Here is an 18612-nt window from a genome sequence, read left to right as displayed (position 1 = left end):
GTTAAAGACATCACATAACAATGCTGCTCCCAGAATGTCCCAGGGTCATTAAGTCATAGGATACCTTATGATGAACTGCCCCCCAAAACGATACAGGCCATTGCCATTGTTCTCAGTTACCGACCAGATGATAAGACCCTACTACTTGATTTGGTCTCAGGATAGCAATAAATCAAGCTAAGCATGAGCTGGAAGTGGGCTAGCTTTCATACTGCTGGAATATGCTATCTAGTCTGCTGCTGGAGAAAAGGCGGTAACATTCTGATCTAGCTATGAACCCTGCGCAGTATACAGTACCAATTTGCCAGGCAAGTGTGCTCATTGGTGTCTGACATGGGAGTGTTCAATCACTCTAGTGCTGGATTTGAGGCTCTCTCCACAAGAGGAATTCATGTCCGATACTACATACAAACCTGGTCAAAAACGGTGGCTAAGGAGGTTCTAGACCTGAAGATGGGAACCCTACTACTATTGTTTTGCTGAATGGATATCATGCCAAACTGCCTTCCGGTGTTTATACGCATAGACTAGCGCCACTCTCTGAAATGTTCAGAGGAGCTTCTATTTGTAGTTGATTCAGACAGGAAGACGCTGAGTGCCTATATCACTTCCTCCATGGAATACTGTGGAAGAGGATGTGGAAAGAGTCTAAGAGGGAGAGGAGAGAAAGGGGTGCTATGAAATGCTATTTTCTAAACATGGCACTATGAAAGCTAGCCAGGGAAGACACTTCCAGCTATTGTGCCCATGAACTCCTAGCAGCAGTGGCTACCTGCATAAGATCTTTAGGGTTTCAAATGCTCAAGCCAGGCCCAGTGACATTCTCTCTTCCTGATGACTAAAGATCCAGATGTCTAACTCTCACCTCCTCCTCTAGCATCAAGTCTGGCTGCACTCCGCCATGCTTGCTGCCATCATGATAATGGACTAAACCTCTGAACTGTAAGCCAGCCCCAATTGAATGGTTTCCTTTATAAGACCTACTGTGGGCATGGTGTCTTCACAGCAATAGAAACACTAAGACACCAATCTAGTCAAATCACTGACTCTGGGTTCAGTGAGAGAGATGGTATCTAGAACCAAGGCAGTGCCAGGCATGGTGGCACACACTTCTCAGGCCAGCCCTCAGAAGGTAGCAGTGAGTTCGAGGCCAGCCTAATCTACATAGCAAGCTAAAGGACAGCTTTACATAAAGGGTTATGTAGAGAGACGTTGTCTCAAAAGGCCAAAACCAACAGGAAACCCCTGGTAACAGGCTGAAAAGAGGACTTGGTGAATCCAGGCTCTGGGCACCAAGGCTGATAACCCTGGAACCCACATAGAGACAGACAAGCCCCACACATTGCCCTCTGACCTCCACACACACGCCACAGCGTGCACACCACACACATATAATTAGGCACACACACAGACAAGGAGGAGATGAAATATGAAAACAGATTAGCAGTGAAATCAAGAAGAAAGTCCTTCTAAAGGCTTTAACAAAGTTAGTAATCCAATCAGTAGTACTCCAGTGAAGAGTAGATTTTTGTCTTCTAAAAGTACACAAAGTTTAGGGAAAACCAATCGTTAGTGTCTTAGGGTTACTATTGCTGTGTTGAAACATGACGACCAAAAACAACTCGGGGAGGAAACAGTTTATTTGGCTCACACTTCCACACTGCTGTTCATCATTGAAGGAAGCCAGGACAGGTACCTCGAGACAGGTTCCTCTGATGCAGAGGCCATAGAGGGCGCTGCTTACTGGCTTGCTCCTCTTGGCTTTCTCAAACTTTCTTTTAGAACCAGGACCACCAGCCCAGGGATGCCTCCACCCACAGTGGACTGGGCCCTCCCCGCCTCCATCACTCATTAAAATGCCCCACAGGCCTACCTGCTGACAACCTGGTCTTCGCTAGGCATTTTCTCAGTTGCGGTTCCCTCCTCTCAGATGACTAGAGCTTGCATTGACATTGTAAGGACATAAACAATTTTGAAACTTTGCAACTTCAAGAGTTAGTTGAAAACAGAATATCTACCTAGGACACTGAGCTCAAGCATAAATCATGAATTGTTCCTGGCGGCAGGCCACCTGTTCATACCTAGCTCTGTGGTCTGTCAGGGAACAGCAGAAGCAACCATTTTGGGGAGGGGGCATGCTAGAGATAATTCACACCTGCTGTTATGTGAGACCAACTCCTTTGACCCAAACTGAACCCAGCTGTGGTTTTTGCCTATATATGTAAGCCCCAATTGAGAATGGGGGTGACGGGGGGAGAGGGGCGGCTCTCCCTACTGCGTGGCATTGTGTGTGGTAGTTGAGCTCCCAGCCTGGCTTGGACTTTGTGCACTGAATAAACCTTGCTTTTTGCATTCTGGACTTAACTGGATTCCAGTGGTCCCTCTGGGGGTTTCAACTTGGGCACAACAACATAAAATGAGCCAGCACAATTAGGTCCTTCCAAAAGGCACGAGGCCATACTGACCAGGAGAAGAGCATTGGTGTCACGGACTGTGCAGCCTTTCTCTGTAGTTCGCTGTGCTCAGCTGTGTCGGGAGTCACTTCCTGCTATTCAGTGTGCTGTAAACTCAAGTTCCCGGAAATAGCTCCGCGCATGTGTAAAAGATTCTGCATGGCTGATTGGTTGATCTGAACTTCATGGTTTTAGAGAGTTGCAATGTTCGAATGGAGAACCCACCTTATCTTGGCTTATTGCTTTTCCCCTTAATATTTATTCATTGCTAAGGTTCCTGTCTGACCTAATGTCTCATCAGCCATTATATAAAAGTTTTGGGCCGGGCGGTGGTGGCGCACGCCTTTAATCCCAGCACTCGGGAGGCAGAGGCAGGCGGATCTCTGTGAGTTCGAGACCAGCCTGGTCTACAAGAGCTAGCTCCAGGACAGGCTCTAAAGCTGCAGAGAAACCCTGTCTCAAAAAACAAAAAAAAAAAAAAAAAAGTTTTGGGATATATTAACAGACCATTAGCTTTCACAACCCCAAATTCCTATTTAGGGGAAAGATGTGCCTTGCATTGCCAGTGTGAAGCAGAGCTCAGGGGAGATTCTTTGTGCCCCTCCAAAACTCAGAATTCTGCTGGCAATGTGGATCAACCCGTATGTGTCACGGAAGGACAGGCAACACGTGGAAAGAACTGATATTAACACACAACAGTAGCATATGTTGGGAGAACTCATGGGAGCGAGTTTTTAATCCTTGCACTTTTCATAACCCTATAAAAATATCGACCATGTTGGTTTTCATAAATGTGTGTTGCGCTCACTAAAAATGTAATTGTTAGGCTGGGCTAATCACTGTGGGGAAAACCAAAACACCCCTGAATCCCAGGACTGTAGAACAAACGCTTCTGTCTTCCTCTGCCAAAATAAAGCAGGCTGTGAGGCTGCCCTATCATGGGGCCTCCAGGTTCTCCCTGGATTATGGGGAGGGGGTGTGAAGGAGAAAGAGGGAGGGAGGGAAGAAGGGGGATAGAGACAGAGAGAGCGAGACAGAGAGACAGACGGAGACCCTTTTGAGTCTTTATCCCAACCCCAGAGCTGAGTGGAGGGTGAGTTTGGTGAATCAGGTTTTGTCTCAGCCGAACAGGTTAGCTAGTAAGGCGTGGAAACCGCTTCCAAACAGAGGAGAATGGACTAATTGAAAACATGTCCGCACACGTGGGGACACATGCCTGTAAATTCCAGCATTCGGGAGGTTTCAACAAAACAAAGACACGACTATTTTTATGTATGTATAAACAATCAATCAAACACAGGGCAGAAAGTAGAGAAAACGCATCGACTCTATCCTGCGCGGCCTGCCAAGGCTCCTGAGCCGCTGCTGAGAAAACACAAACCGCGGGCAGCAACTCACCTCGAGCGACGGTTACTGACAAAACGAGGCAACTTTGGAAAGCGTAGCTTCCTATAGCTGGTCAGGGGTAGACAGTCCCCCTTTCCCAGCCAGCACTTACCACAGCAGGGGGAGACTGAGTAAGTTTACGAGGCTATTTAGCAACTCTGTCCTAGACCTGAGGACTTGGGACAAGAAAAACTAGGCTCCGCCCAGCTCGTGGCCACGCCCACCCCTCTGAAGGGCAGTTGCCTAGCAGCAGGTGTTGCTCCAGTCCTTGACAAACTCCAGCAGCCAGGAAGAAAGAAGCACCATGCCCAAGAATGCGGTAGTGACCTTGCGCTACGGACCCTACAGCGCGGTGGGCCTGTCCGTGGAGCACCGCACCTACCGCCTGGAGGGTCTGCAAGGTGGGCCACCCCACTGAGTGCCTCTTTTTGAGCCTCAGCCCCCAGGACTCAGGCTGAGTCCTCTACCTAGGCCTCCCTTCCCTTTTCAGACCCCAGGAAGGGGTCTTATCATAGGCTAACTTAGCCCCTCCTCCCTCTGGTCCCCATTGCTTGGGTAGAACCCTGAAAATGAATATGCTCTGTGGGCACCTTGAGTGTTACCAGGCAAAATACACAAATAAAATGGCTAGGGGAAAAAAGTACCTAATCCCATATTATGGGAAATTTAGAGTCAGAAATATTATAAGTGACCTTCATGGAGTGCCAGGGCTGAGATTCTATCCTGTGCTTTTTCATCTATGCAGCAAGGCTGTGTTAAACATCTGTCTGCATGGACTCAGGCAGATGGGCTCACTGTTGATCAGGATGTATGTGTTCAGGAGAGCATTGATTGTTGAGTCATGCCTAAACTCTCACAGACTAGAGGGTGCATGGGAACCCACCTACAGTGGGGTTACCAGGATTTCATGGCAAAAGCCCCAGCTCCAAGAACCCAAGAGACCGAACAGCCACCACCTGTATTAGTCAGGGTTCCCTAGAGTCACAGAACTTATGGGATATATATATATATATATATATATATATATATATATATATATATATATATATATGAATTTGTTGAAATGGCTTATGTCTTACAGGCTGCAGCCCAACAATAGCTAGTTGTGAATGGAAAGTCCAAGAATCCAGTGGTTGCTCAGTCCCATGAGGCTGGGGTCTCAAAGTCTTCTGTATATGCTGGGGTCCCCAAGTAGGCTCAACAGAGGTGCTGGCACAGCCAGGGCAGGCAGGCGAACAAAGGAAGCTTTCTTTCCCATTCATTGTCCTTATGTAGGCTTCCATCAGAGGGCGTGGCCCAGATTGAAGGTGTGTCATCCTGCCTCAAGAGCTGGATCAAAGGCATGTTTCTTTGCAGCCACACGCTCTGAATCACAGGCATGCCCTCCATTTCTGATTGCAGTCCATTCCAGATATATTCAAGCTGACAACCAAGAATAGCCATCATACCACCCAAATATGATAAATAAAGAGATATGCTGAGAGAAGCAGAGAAATTTAATTAATGTGGCTGAGTGGGGGAGGGGGAGAAGGGATAAAGGGTCCAATGAGCCCAAATCCATCCCTGGGCTACTGACTAAACTTTAGGATTAAATGGAGAAAGGGCCCGGCGGTAGTGCACACCTTTAATCCTAGCACTTAGGAGGCAGAGGCTGGTGGATCTCTGAGATCGATGCCAGCCTGGTCTACAGAGCAAGTTCCAGGACAGTCAGGGCTACACAAAGAAACCCTGTCTCAAAAAAAACAAAACAAAGAAAAATTGAAGGAAGAATTGGTATAGGGACATGAGATGTTCATACACTCAGGCTGTCCGGACTGATTGTGCATCGCCAGTGTTCAGGAAGACCCCTTGAGCAATGAGCCTAGTTAAGCAAGCTGGTGACCCAAAGTGAAGGCAGAGATGCCAGACCTTCATCCTACTCTGAGTTACCTTGTACAGCCAAGTGCTAAACTGGTTCCTTTAACAAAAGCAGTTTCTAAGTACCTGTCAGAATGGCAGTAATCAGAGGGGATTGAGGACACATTTGAGTTGAGTTTTAGTGAATGGGTGGAGATTGGCCAGGTACAGGCCAGGGCGTTGCAGGCAGAAGACCTGACCCTTTCAGGAACTGGTGGTCTGAATTAAGTGTTGAGACGTTGAACTGATGGAGGTTACGCCAGAAGGGCAACGCATGCAGGGCCGTCTGAAAGCTTCAAGCAGGGAAATGAACCCTCAGCTGCTCTGAACACAAGTAGAGGGTCACGGGTGGAAGGGGGAGAGGCATAGAAGGACTTTGGTGGTGCCCCCGCCCCCTGGGTTGTAATGAGAACCTCTTGGATCAAGACAGCCATAAAGGGAAGTTATGCCAAGTAACAGTGAACTCCCTAGGACAGGAGACTGGGTAGACAATGGTAAAGAGGATGCCACCAACATCCATCCATGTCTGGCTAGCAGCAAATGAATGGCAACGCCGTCTACCAAACTGGAAAGCACCAGCCGGTGGGCCATGGTTTCAGTGATCACTCTCCATTTCAAACACATTGAACTTCACATGCTTTTAGCTCCCTAGTTAAATGTACAAAGGGTAAGAGACTCATCCTGTCAGACCAGCCCCACCCCATGACCTTGTTGTGTCCTAAAGGCCCTGTCTACAAGTATTGTCAGAGAGAGTTTAGACTTTCAACATACAAAATCGGGAAAGCACAATTCAACCATAGCAGCAGCCCTCATGTTAAATTTAATGATGCAAACATGGGTTTGAGTAAATAAAATTCACCTGTGCTCTGGAGGCTGCGTCAGCAACTAGCTGACAGGAAGTAGTAGGGAGGAGCCAGGTGGAGAAGGATTTATAATGAGGGGCCAGGAGCAACACAAGGATTTCTTGGGAGGTGTGAGGAGATGAGCTGCTTGCTATTCAGCCTCTCTGGGAAGCAGGGTTCTACCTCAGTCTTTGAATCTTGAATTCTTTAGTGGACCAGAGACTTAGATAAGTTCTCTTAGTGGCGCTGAAAGAGTTGGTGCCTGAAGGAACAGAATTTCTTCAAGCTGCGGGTAGTGGCAGAGCTGCAGTTGCTGACTAGGATAGCCGTGGTTTAAAAGGCAGACAATTAACAAAGAGGACAACGCTAAACATCCCAGGAGGGCATGTTTTGAGGACATAACTACTCATCAGAAAAATAGAGCCCCATGCTTGCAGGGAGAGACGGAACCAGGCAGCTGGCCAGGGATGGGCAGTGCAGTGTGGGAGACAATGTAGAAGTACCAGAAGGTACATAAGACGGTTCCAGAAGGAACGGGTCCAGAACTGTTGAGCCTGCGTTATCTCCAAAGAGAGATGCACTCGCGGCTGTCAGCCGTGGAAGGATTAGAGAACGAATGTTCTCGTATGTTTCCAATTGGAGGACAAATGGGTCAGTAACCATGGAGGAAGTGTCTATAAAATGCAGCCCACACAACAGAAATCAAATGGCTTCATTTCCAGGTGCCTTCTTAACTGAAAAAGCCCACACACAGGTGGCATACTACCAATGTTTTGGCAATATTCTTGATAAAAGAAAAACAATAGAAACAACCAGAAACTGCAACGGTTTAGATAAATTGCAGCACAAATTGGTCATGTGATGTGGGATGGTGGGAGGCTGAGTTGGGTAAACACAGCACTAGGGATAGAGCCTGCCTCTGAGTTCCCTGTATACCACAATCTCTCTTCGCTTGAACAGGCAGATAATGGAAGAGGCACAAAGGGTAGAATCAGGGTAGTTTTTAAATTTTTGTCCTTTTCTGTAATTTCTAAGGTTTTTTCAGATTCACATCTGCTTTACACTTATAATCTGATATTTTAGATATACTTATTTTTCAGCAAAAATCTACTAAAGAAGAAAAGAAACATAGAGCCAGTGTGTATGTGTATCGTGGCACTTGGAAAGAAACAGAATCCATGCACATCTGTAATCACGGCTCTTGGAAAGAAACAGAACCAGTGCACATCTGTGCACAACTGTGGAACTTGGAAAGCAGAGTGAGAAGTAGGCACTCGAGCCAGCCTGGGCTACATGAGACTCTGAAAAGAGAAGAACAACAAAAGAGGAAGAGGAAGAATCAGTCAGGGCAGCACTAGCATTCAGGAGACTGAGATAAGAGGATCATGAGCCAAGGCTAGCCTGGGCTATTCAGCAAGACCCTGCCCACCCCCCCCCCAAATAAAGTAAGGAAGAGGGGTGGGGGAAAGGAAGGGTAGATGAAGGAGAGAAAGGAAGGAGAGGGATAGGAAGGAGGTAGAGAGAGCAGATATGGTTTGGAGAGGGATGTGGGATGGGTGAATACTGAGTGTGTGGTTCTCTGACCTCAGAGAGGCAAGCAGTACAGAGGTAAAGGAATTGGCAGAGCCGAGCCCACAGACTCAGGCTGCTGCTCCCTCTGCGGGAGGGAAGGGTGTTTTGAGAAGATGACAGGGAGCATTTGGATGGCTGGAGAGGTTTGTAAGGTATCTGCAGGTGGCTGATTTGTAGATTACACCCATGCTTGACAACGCATCTAATAACAGCTACTACCTTTTACAGAGGACCTGGTGACAAGGGCCAAGGTGTTAATAGCAACAAAGCAGGGAATATTTGCTCCCCCCTCCCTACATCCCCCGCTTCAGATCCAGTGTTAACACTGAGCAAGCAGATCTAGTGTAGGCCCTCCTCTGTAAAATCTGCATCTGAATTCTGTATCTGACTTTTAAAAACATAGCCCTTTATCGTTTCCCCGAAGCCCCGCTGTCTTTGGAAGGATGCCTGATCTTTTCTGAACGTACCATGCCCTAAGCAATCTGAACACTCCTGTTCTTTATTACTCATGAATTATAATCGCTCAGCAAAAATGTCTCCACTAAACCAGTCCTTAAACGAGAGCTAAGTAATTGCCCTGGCCACGGTCGCTCCTTGTCTACTGTACTTGAGCCTGCCAAACGAGCCATTCAAAGGGATTGGAAGGCACTGAAACTGACCATTAAAAATAGAATCCATCTTTATTTAGTCAAGGCTCCCAAGTGATAGCCTCCATCCCCAGTGATGCATTAGCTGTATTCATTAATGGTCGCTGGCATCATGTCTGCTCTGTGTAAAGGAAGGAGAGAAGCCAGTGTACTTGGACTTGCTACCCAGAAGCATTTACATCATCTACAGATACCGCATGACTCCGCCAGCTCAGTGAGGAGGGAGCCTCTCCTGTCCCCTCCACTTTATCCAGGTCTCCTGTGAGGAATGAGGTGCCACTTCAAAGAGGCGGGTGTTCTGCGGGTGGCTTATCACTTCTGGCTGATTTATGCTGAAGTTTAGCCACTGCCTGTGTGCTGACTTTGTTTTAGGGAGCGTATTTATCTGACCTTTCTTTGAATAGACAAACCAGGCACAACTCAGGAAACCGTGGCCCCTCCATGCCGAGTGGTGGCATTTGGTGAGCTGCAGGGATTCCAAAGTGTCTTCTTCTCTCATCCCTTAAGCCTGCCCCAGCCATGTTACAGCCAGCCTCACTGTCACATATCACTCCTCTCTGACAGGAAGGGGACAATGTCTTCAGACGGACAGCGTGACAAGCTCTGAAGCCATTGTCATTTGAGTACAAACCAGGCAGGTGGCCAATAGCCACAAGGGAAGTGGGTGGGTACTCAGCTTCCATCTATGTTTGCTGCTTTGGGGAGACAGTGTTGATCCCAGGTATCCAGAGGAGGGCTAGGTCAAGAGACCTGCCCCTCCAGATCTCAGGTACCTATACCTGGCAGCCCCTAGGAGGAGAGATGACCCTTTCTTTTGTAGATTGTCATGTAAGAGTAACTCTGTCTCTAATACTCCAAACCCAAGTGCGATCTAAGCTCAGTCAGATGGGAGTCAAGGGGCATGCATCGTCAGGGGGTTGTCAGGGGCAGCTGGGTGGTGCTTATTCCTCAGGTCTCTTGAGGGACCACCTGCCTAGTCCTGGTAGCCCCCAGTCTCTCAGAGCCCCTTAGGCCTTAGAAAGCTGGTCTTGGGAGTTTGTAGCAGAATGGCAGCTAGGCTCCTGAGTTGTCTCTGTCATATTCCTGTCCACTCTCCAGGAGGGTTTATAGACCATGCAAAGCCTAGGGTCCTAGAGACCATGGGACACTTTCCCATGTACAGCTACTTCCTGTTGGGGAGAAGGGTGCTATGGGCAGGGGAAAGTGGGGCCAGAAATGCCTACCACGGACTGATGTCATGTCTCCCTCGAGGAGGAGCTGCCTCTCCAGACCAGCAGGACCACTTCCATTTAAAAAGTCACTGGCCCAAGCCGAGTGCCCTCTTGAAAGATGTTTAAGATCAAGACACTTGAACAGGATACAATAGCATAAATATGCCAAAGGAATGAGGCAGGCGTTCTTTGGAGAGAGGCATTAGCCGAGGCAGGTCAATTAGGGCTGCCTCCGGGTGCCTGAAGAGCGTGACCGTGTTAATGGAGACCCTTACTGAGTCTTTCTCAAGTTTCCTTCTAAAAGTGAAATCAAAATTATGCAATTAAAATGCTCACAGCTGGGGCTGGATGCTCTCGAGCTGATTGAAAGATGAAGAAGTGGACAGGACAACATTTTGAAACAGCAATTGTCTCTGTAATTAAATGCAATTAACTGGCAGAAATGTCTGTTTTTCCATCCTGAAACTGACTGGAATGCTAAGACTTGAAAATAAAAACATGACCCCATCTGATGCCTTGTTCCTTCTAACCCAGATATTCAGCGCTGCACACAGAACGCTAAAGGAATGGGACATACCAACTCTAAGATGGATGGGCAATGGGCACATCAGGGGAACTGGAGAAGCTGGCTATGGGCAGGCTAGCTGACTAGGTTGCCAGACTTGTTAACCACAGACAAGAAACTTAGTAGGCCAGGCTGTAGTGGAGACTTGCCTAGAGCACTGAAGACCTAGGTTCAATCCTCAAGGGAGGGAGAAGGAAAAGGAAGAGAGATTAAGTCAACAAGTTATATGTGGCTGACCTCTCGGAAAGAGCCACCGGTTGTAAATGCTAAGCAGGCCCTAGACTCATAGGCGAGAATAACGAATATGCTTTCTTTTAAAAAGTTTTCTGAGCTGGGCAGTGGTAGCACACATCTTTAATCCCAGGACTCAGGAGGCAGAGGCAGATGGATCTCTGTGAGTTCGAGGCCAGCCTGGTCTACAGAGTGAGTTCCAGGACAGCCAGAGTGACACTGTCTTGGAGGTGAACAAATTTACTGGTTATTATAGACATTGTAGAGAGCGCTAAGAGAATAAAAGTCAATGTTTTACATAATCTCACCGCAGAGACAAAGGACACTGAGTTCCCTTGTTCTCTTCCTTGAATTTTAAGACAGGCTCTCATTTTGTGGCACAGGCTGGCCTCTAACTCAATATCCTTCTGTCTCAGGCTACCTAAAAGCTGGGATTATAGGCATGTGCCACCACACAGGGCTCTTCTTTCTTACATATTTTAATTAATATTGCATATATATTTTTAATATATTACACATTTATATTCTTATTTTTTATTGTAATCACAAGTATTACTCTACTTCAAAAGTTCCCCCTTTTTTTGTTTTCTTGAGACAGGGTTTCTCTCTGTATGCCTGGCTGTCCTGGAACTTGCTCTGTAGACCAGGCTGGCCTCGAACTCAGAGATCTGCCTGCCTCTGCCTCCCGAATGCTGGGATTAAAGGTGTGTACTACCACTGCTTAGCTAACTCATGTTCTTCACTTAGGCACCTTTGCCAACTCCTTGATGCCAAGGGTAAAACAGACCCAACTCTTGCTATACACCATCCTCTACCAGCCCAAACAGCTTACCATTCCTCAAATGTCCCGAAAGACCCCCCCACTGCCCAGCTAAGTTTCTATTTAATGTTTACATGTATATATTATGTGTGTGTGTTTGTGTGTATATCATGTATCTTAAAATTAGGATTTCTATTGTCATTACAAGACACTATGACCACAGCAACTCCTATAAGGGAAAACATTTAATCAGGGCTGGCTTACAGCTTCAGAGGTTTAGTCCATTATCATCCTAGTGAGAATCATGATGACATGCAGGTAGATGGGTACTGGAGAGGAAACTGAGAGTTCTACATCTTGCTCCACAGGCAACAGGAAGTGAACTGTCACACTGGGCATGGCTTGAGCATATACGAGACCTCAAAGCCCACTTTCACAGTGACACACTTCCTCCAACAAGGTCACACCTTCCAACAGTGCCACTCAGTATTGGCCAAGTATTCAACCACAAAGTCTATGGGGACCATACCTACTCAAACCACCACATCATGACACGCATGTGCACATCAGAGGACAGCTGCAAGAGTTGGCCCTCTCCTTCCACTTCAGGTTGTAAGTCTTGGCAGTAAGCACCCTTAACCAATGAGCCATCTAACTATCCTAGAACTGTAAATTTCCAAATTAAAATCTCATTATGAACACATAGCATTATTACTCAGTCATGCTTTTATTATCAGACTTATGAATTGTTCACAGAACTTTGGTATTATATGATAAAAAGAACATCATGATGCAAAAATCGACCTGTATTTCTGATTTTTTTCTTATATGGTTTCTTTTATGTACAGTGTTCTCAAACATGTTTTTGAAGGTTGTGGCTTATGCTATGGATTGCCCTCTAGAAAGGCAACCAAATTGTATCTCCATAAGCAGGAAAAGATCTACTGATCATTGTCTCTATAAGGCTAAGCTGTGGAACACGCAGTGGCCACTTCTGAGAGATGGGTCATTTCCTAACAGATCCTCCAAGTCTGGGGTAATTCAACAACCTAGAGGTGTCACTTGGGTATCTGTCTTTGCTTTCCTGAGACTATGAGGATCCATGGAGATCAGAGACCATCTAAGTACCCAGCAGGTGGTTATGACCATCAACAGCAGGGAGGAGACCAGCTGTTGTCATCTACGAGGACATAGATACAGGATAACCTGGGGTCACGCCATGTCACCCCATGACACCTACATCACTTCCTGTTTTCCAGCTGTGTTGACCAGAGATGGACATGAGGTCATCTTGGAGCAGATAGAAGATTGGAATCTGGTGGAGCTTGTGGTAAATGAAGAAACGGTCTTCCAGTGTGATATCCAAGACCTGGAGTTTGGTAAGACTCTAGGAAGCCTCTGCTCTGCACCCAGCCTCTGCCGAGAATGCCCTCAGTTTCTTGTTGAATTGGTCAGGGAGTCGTGCCTAGAGCCAAATTAGGGTTATTTTTGCATTTCAAATTCACATCAAGAGCCCTGTTCCCTGGGACACATGAAAGACAACAGCACACACACACATTAATACACACACTATGGCACATACACATATCACACACATACCACACACACATGTGCACACACACATACCATGCACATACACATATCACACATATACACACAGTCACACACACATTCACGCACGGGCACACATGCAAATACACTACACACATGCATATACACATGTTCCATGACACAGACACACCTCTATATGAATGATAAGATGATAGATTATTGAATCTACCTTTAAACTAAAAAAGCAACTACTAACTACTAGTCTTAAATATTTTGCATTGATACAAATTTAAGTTTTTTGTTATACTGTATATATGTTTCACTATTTAAGGTATTGTACCTATGTATCTCATTTAACAATGTAATGTAAAGTTCTAGTCCTTAAAGCTATTTTTACAAATTGTTTAGGATAATTAAAAAATGTAGGTTAGCAGTTAGTCATTTATAACAAACTTGCAGTCATGTATGTATGTTTTCAAGGTTAAACAGACATAATTTAGATAGGTGGTTTTCAAACACTTCAGAGATCTACAGAATATGGCATTTAATATCTTTTAACAACATAAGATTTTTCATGATAGTGAGACATATCTGCTCCTGGCAGCATCAATTTACCTTAAAAAAAATATGGATGATGGGCATCAAAGAACCTCCACATGGAATCTGTTTTCATTGTGGAAAACTTAGCCACTGGACAAGAAACTGCCCTTGCCTTGACTGCTGACAGTGTGTTGTTCAAATTGGACAAGCAGGACACAAAAGAAAGCAACTGCCAAGCCTTGCTAAGACAAAGTAGAACAGTCCTTCAAAATTCCTGCTTCACAGTAAAATCTGTCAAGTATTCTAGGCCCATATGGCAAAGATGGATGCTCCAATGTTGCACAGGAACCTTGGGGGACTTCCAGGCAGCCAGCTGTCTCTGTTGTGTCTATGGTTTTGAAGTTGTATGTTTCATGTTTCCTGTTTACTTAGGTAATATTATATCTTTCTAGAGTCTCTGATGGAATTAGAGCCTAGATAGTTATAGTTTTACACTTTTCCTTGCTATCAAATTCAGAAAAAAACTTACAAAATATATGTAAAGTGTATAAGGTTGAGGAACATAAAAACTTAAGTTATCTATCTAGAAAAATGTTCCAAGGTTTAAAAAGATATTTTTAGGATGGTCATACAAGTTATGATAGAAAATGGTTTTGGTATAAAACTTTGGACTCATCAAGATAGAATAAATAATAATAGAGTAATTTCTTCAGATTTGCCAGATAAAAATGGACTTGACATTGTGAATGTGAATGTAATTCTTACTTGATAATCGTTCTTATGGTATATAATTTTACTGTATTAGAGTTAAAACCTTTCCTTTTTATTTAGACAAAAAAGAGGGAAATGTAGTGGGATACACACTGTGTAAAGATGTATTGCTGTAATTGGTGCAATAAAAAGCTGAATGGCCAATTGCTAGGCAGGAGGTATAGGTGGGACTTCTGGGCAGAGAGAGAACGCTGGAAAGAAGAAAGTTGGATTAGCCAGCTAGACTTGGAGGAAGTAGGGTGGGTAGTACAGAGATGAGGTAAAACCACATGGCAGAATGAAGATTAATATAAATGGGTTAAGTTATAAGAGCTAGTTGAGATAAGCCTAAGCTAAAGGCCAAGCCTTTATAATTAATAATAAGTTCTCATGTTGTTATTTGTGAGCTGGTGACCCAAAGAAAAATCTGACTACACATACACATACCATGACACACACTCACACACATACACACACACACACACACACTCACACTCACACTCACTCCCTCACTCACACTGAAGTGCTGTGGTGCCCAGCTTCTTCTCCAAACAATGGAGACAACAGAGGAATGAAAATGAAGCTGAGCCAGCTTTCATATATGATTGAATTGGAAGGAAATAAGGTCTGTGTTTAGTTTCTTTATTTAACTTTAACAATGTGTTTCATTATTATTTTCCTTCAAAGTGATTTTTGTTCCATTTATTTATTTCACCTAGACTTCTGAGACAATTAGAGTATACCCACAGTATATCAGCTATATTCTGCATATTTCTTTGCCCGGGGGGGCCGCTGCTGGCCCATAGGTTGGCACCATGTCTATCTCCCTGTGCCTGAGAGTAAGAGCTTCAGAAATCCACTAAGACTCTGCTAGAGGCTACTTCATGTTTTACCTGCCTGTAGCCTTTGAAAACAGGCTCCCAGTGGAAGCCCAAGGTATATTTAATACTACATCAAACTGTATATAAACCTGGCCAAAAGATGTGTGTCATTTATTTCCCTAGGGGGTGACGGCAAACTAGACCCACTGTGTGAAGAGGCCAGGATCGCTGTGCTAGATGCCTTCTGATCTCATGGAGCAGACAGAAGAAAGCCAGCTATGCCCTCCAGTCTGCAATACCAGCCAAAGGGGCTTATTGGGCACCCCGACAGTGGGATCCACCAGTTAGAACATGGCAATGGCACCTGTCCTCTAGTCTGGACAGTTTGAGTTTCTCATCTGGCTGCACAGACATTCACAAAGATAATAAAACCACCTCTCTGGCAGCATCTTTCAGTGGCAACCCACAGGGACAGCCCACCAATATCAGGTGCATGTGCATCCGAAGGAAATAATAAAATGCAATCTAATAACAGAGCGCTGTCCCCTAATAAAGTACTGTTGCCAGAAGCATTAAACATTCTATCTGAAGCAAGCCAAGAACTAGGAATAGGTGAAATTAAAACACGCCTGGGTAGGGGGTGGGAATGAGGCCTTTGAAAGCCTGGACCAAGCCAGTGTCAATGAAGAATTTGGAAACATGGCTGTCTTACAGATTTATTTCCTACACATACTGGAGTACATTTTTAATCTCTAGTGTAAAATTAGGTGAGTTCAAATCTTCACTTGTCCCTGCTGCAAACAAGGAAAGTATCTGCCTGCTTTTCTGTTAGCCAGCTCAGCTGGCCATGCTGAAGGAGGCAGGAAACAGTCTGGGGCAATGAGAGGGACTCTCAGGCTCTCTGTTGGAGAACACAGCCTTATAGAAAGGGACTTAAGTGGCAGGCATTGTAAAAAAAAAAATCAATCATGCTAAAATGATGTGCACTTGCTTTCCGAGTCCTATGCTGTGTGTATGTGTGTGTAAATTTTTTAGGAATATATATTATATATTATATATTATATATAGTTATATATTATATATAGTTATATATTATATACTACATGTATTTTATATATAGTTACATATTATATAGTTAAGAATGTACATATATGTATGTTATATATAGTTAAGAAAATACATATATTATGTGTATGTATGTTCTTATACATGTATACATATATGTGCATATGTATGTATATTCCTCACTATAAAAGCACGGAGAGGAGGGAAGCAGACACCACTGTATGGTGTCACACATGATGCTGCCCTCTCACACTTGAGAAGACCCCAGCGGAAGTCAAGAGACTATGCAGAGAGAAAGGTGGTTCCACACCCCACAGAGACCTACACCACCTGGGAAACTGTCCTTCCCACCACCCTGGGAAGTTGCAGGTTCCCCAACACCCCTAAATTACAAAGGACAGTAGAGATTTCATGTGCTAAATTACACCCTTGGCCCAAGATTCATTTGTCAGAGTTGATCAGATTACAAATCACTCAGACCTCTTCGGAAATATTTAATCATCCTCTTGGTAAGAAACCGGGGATCCAGTGCAGTTCCCTCCTGGTGTCTGGTGTTGGCTTCCAAGTGCCTTGCTCCCTTTAGCTAGCTTTATTACAATGCATGTAGAATTTCATATTTATTTCAATATAAAATATAGAATTTAGAGGCATATATTTTCACTAAAGAACTATGAAAAATACAAAGTAACAAAAGAGATCAAGTTCATCATCATTTTGGTCTATTTCACGTCTGAGTTTCTTCTCTTTAGGCCTAGATATTCACAGAAACAAACACACACAGAACTTGACTGTGCCTGGTCAAGTCACATCGCAATTTCTTCTTTTAACTTACGGTTTCCTATTGAGCTTGTTCCCAAGTGGCTGAGCATTGACTAACAGCCTGAGCCTCGTGTCTCAACCAGAGATGCTCTTCTTCCTCGTGTGTCAGAAGCTGTCTTAGTCCATTTTGTGTTGTTGTAACTCAGCAGCTGGCCCTAGGTAATGCATGAGGAAAATGAATTTATTTGGTTCATAATTCTGTTCAGTAGAAAGTCCAAGCAGTATGGTGCTGGTGTCTGGCGATATGTCATCACATGGCAGATGACATCCATGTGAGAGATGAAGCCAGAGACAAGGGATGGCCTAGCTTTTATAAGAACATACTCTTGAGAACTGCGAGACCTGATTCATGATACCATTATGATATAATATGACTCTTCCACAAGAAGCAGTCATGACTCATCTCCTTCTTATTAGGTTCCACCTCTCAGAGATTCCACCATTGCACTGGGGACCAAACTTCCAGCACATAAACCTTACAGGAAAAACCTATTTCAAACCATAGGAAAAGGGCTTTCAAGTAAACATTGAAAATAAACTTAAGGGGTACGCAAGATAACTCAGTGGATAAAGGGGCTTGCCACCAAGTCTAGTGATCTGAGTTCAATTCCCAGAGCTAAGAGGAAAGAACCAACTCCACAACTGTCCTCTTACACACATACACCCAGGCGTGCACACGCGTGAGCACACGCAGATTAAAAACTAAATAACAATTAAGACTTTGGTATGGGAGCCATCTATCCACATGGCCCCTCTTTGAAATGACTGGACATGTCCCTGTCTCTCTGTCTGTCTTCCACCTCCTTGAAGACACTTCCCTGAAGAGAAACCTGCTTGCTCCCGGTCAAGACAAAAGTGCTCTGTGCCTCAGCACGCTAGACATCCGGGTGCCTTTTAATGCTTTAAAACACCACTTAATTAAATCACATTTCAAGATTTATGAAATGACAAATTGCTGCCACTGTTAGTGGCATCCATAAAGTGTCTTTTTTTTAGAATAAAATTAAAGTCATGGTTCTGTCTCAACAGTTTAAAATAAAATTTGGAGTCTCTAAGCTTTTATTCATCATTTTAAAATTGTTTAATGAATAGGTTGGCTGGGGGGGGGCGGGGAGTGCTTGCAGGACCACTCTTGAAGGCCTGATGACTACACCTACTTCCTCTGTTAGTGTTACCCTTCAAACCCATGGCCCACGATCCTGTGAACTAGTCATACATAGAACACCTCAGCTTACGAGAGCAATCACAGGACCATTCCAGCCGTGTGATAGAGAGATGACCCTGAAGAGACCCTTGTACCTTCTGGGATGGGATACTTCCTTGGACACACCTCCCAGATAAAGTAATCCTGGGGTGTGATGCCCAAATCTTCCTCCTTCAGACAACTGACTTCCAGCTGGTGCCTTTGCGGGTGATTCAGCCTTACAGGAAAACCATGTCAGGTGATAACAATGCATGCTCCCTCTGGGTGCCAAGTTTCCGAGAAAAACAGACCAGCTAGCC

At 44.8% G+C, this 18612-nt stretch overlaps 1 protein-coding gene across 1 annotated transcript; it reads left to right on the top strand.

Annotated features, from left to right (window-relative positions):
* The first annotated feature begins 4143 nt into the window (after window positions 1-4143).
* On the top strand, window positions 4144-15473 carry C12H10orf53 (chromosome 12 C10orf53 homolog). Its single transcript, XM_038348458.1, has 3 exons — window positions 4144-4240; window positions 12823-12942; window positions 15409-15473. The coding sequence occupies exons 1-3, from the start codon at window positions 4144-4146 to the stop codon at window positions 15471-15473; spliced, it is 282 nt and encodes a 93-aa protein (XP_038204386.1).
* Window positions 15474-18612: the final 3139 nt, after the last annotated feature.

Source organism: Arvicola amphibius, chromosome 12, assembly GCF_903992535.2.
Source record: "Arvicola amphibius chromosome 12, mArvAmp1.2, whole genome shotgun sequence".
NCBI lineage: Eukaryota > Metazoa > Chordata > Mammalia > Rodentia > Cricetidae > Arvicola > Arvicola amphibius.
This window is presented reverse-complemented; position numbering and strand designations above follow the sequence as displayed.

Excerpts from the sequence above, each read along its gene's own strand:
- C12H10orf53 (XM_038348458.1), top strand. The coding sequence starts at position 4,144 with ATGCCCAAGAATGCGGTAGTGACCTTGCGCTACGGACCCTACAGCGCG. Across the intron at positions 4,241-12,822 it reads CCGCCTGGAGGGTCTGCAAG|CTGTGTTGACCAGAGATGGA; the intron begins GTGGGCCACCCC and ends CCTGTTTTCCAG. Across the intron at positions 12,943-15,408 it reads TATCCAAGACCTGGAGTTTG|GGGGTGACGGCAAACTAGAC; the intron begins GTAAGACTCTAG and ends TTATTTCCCTAG.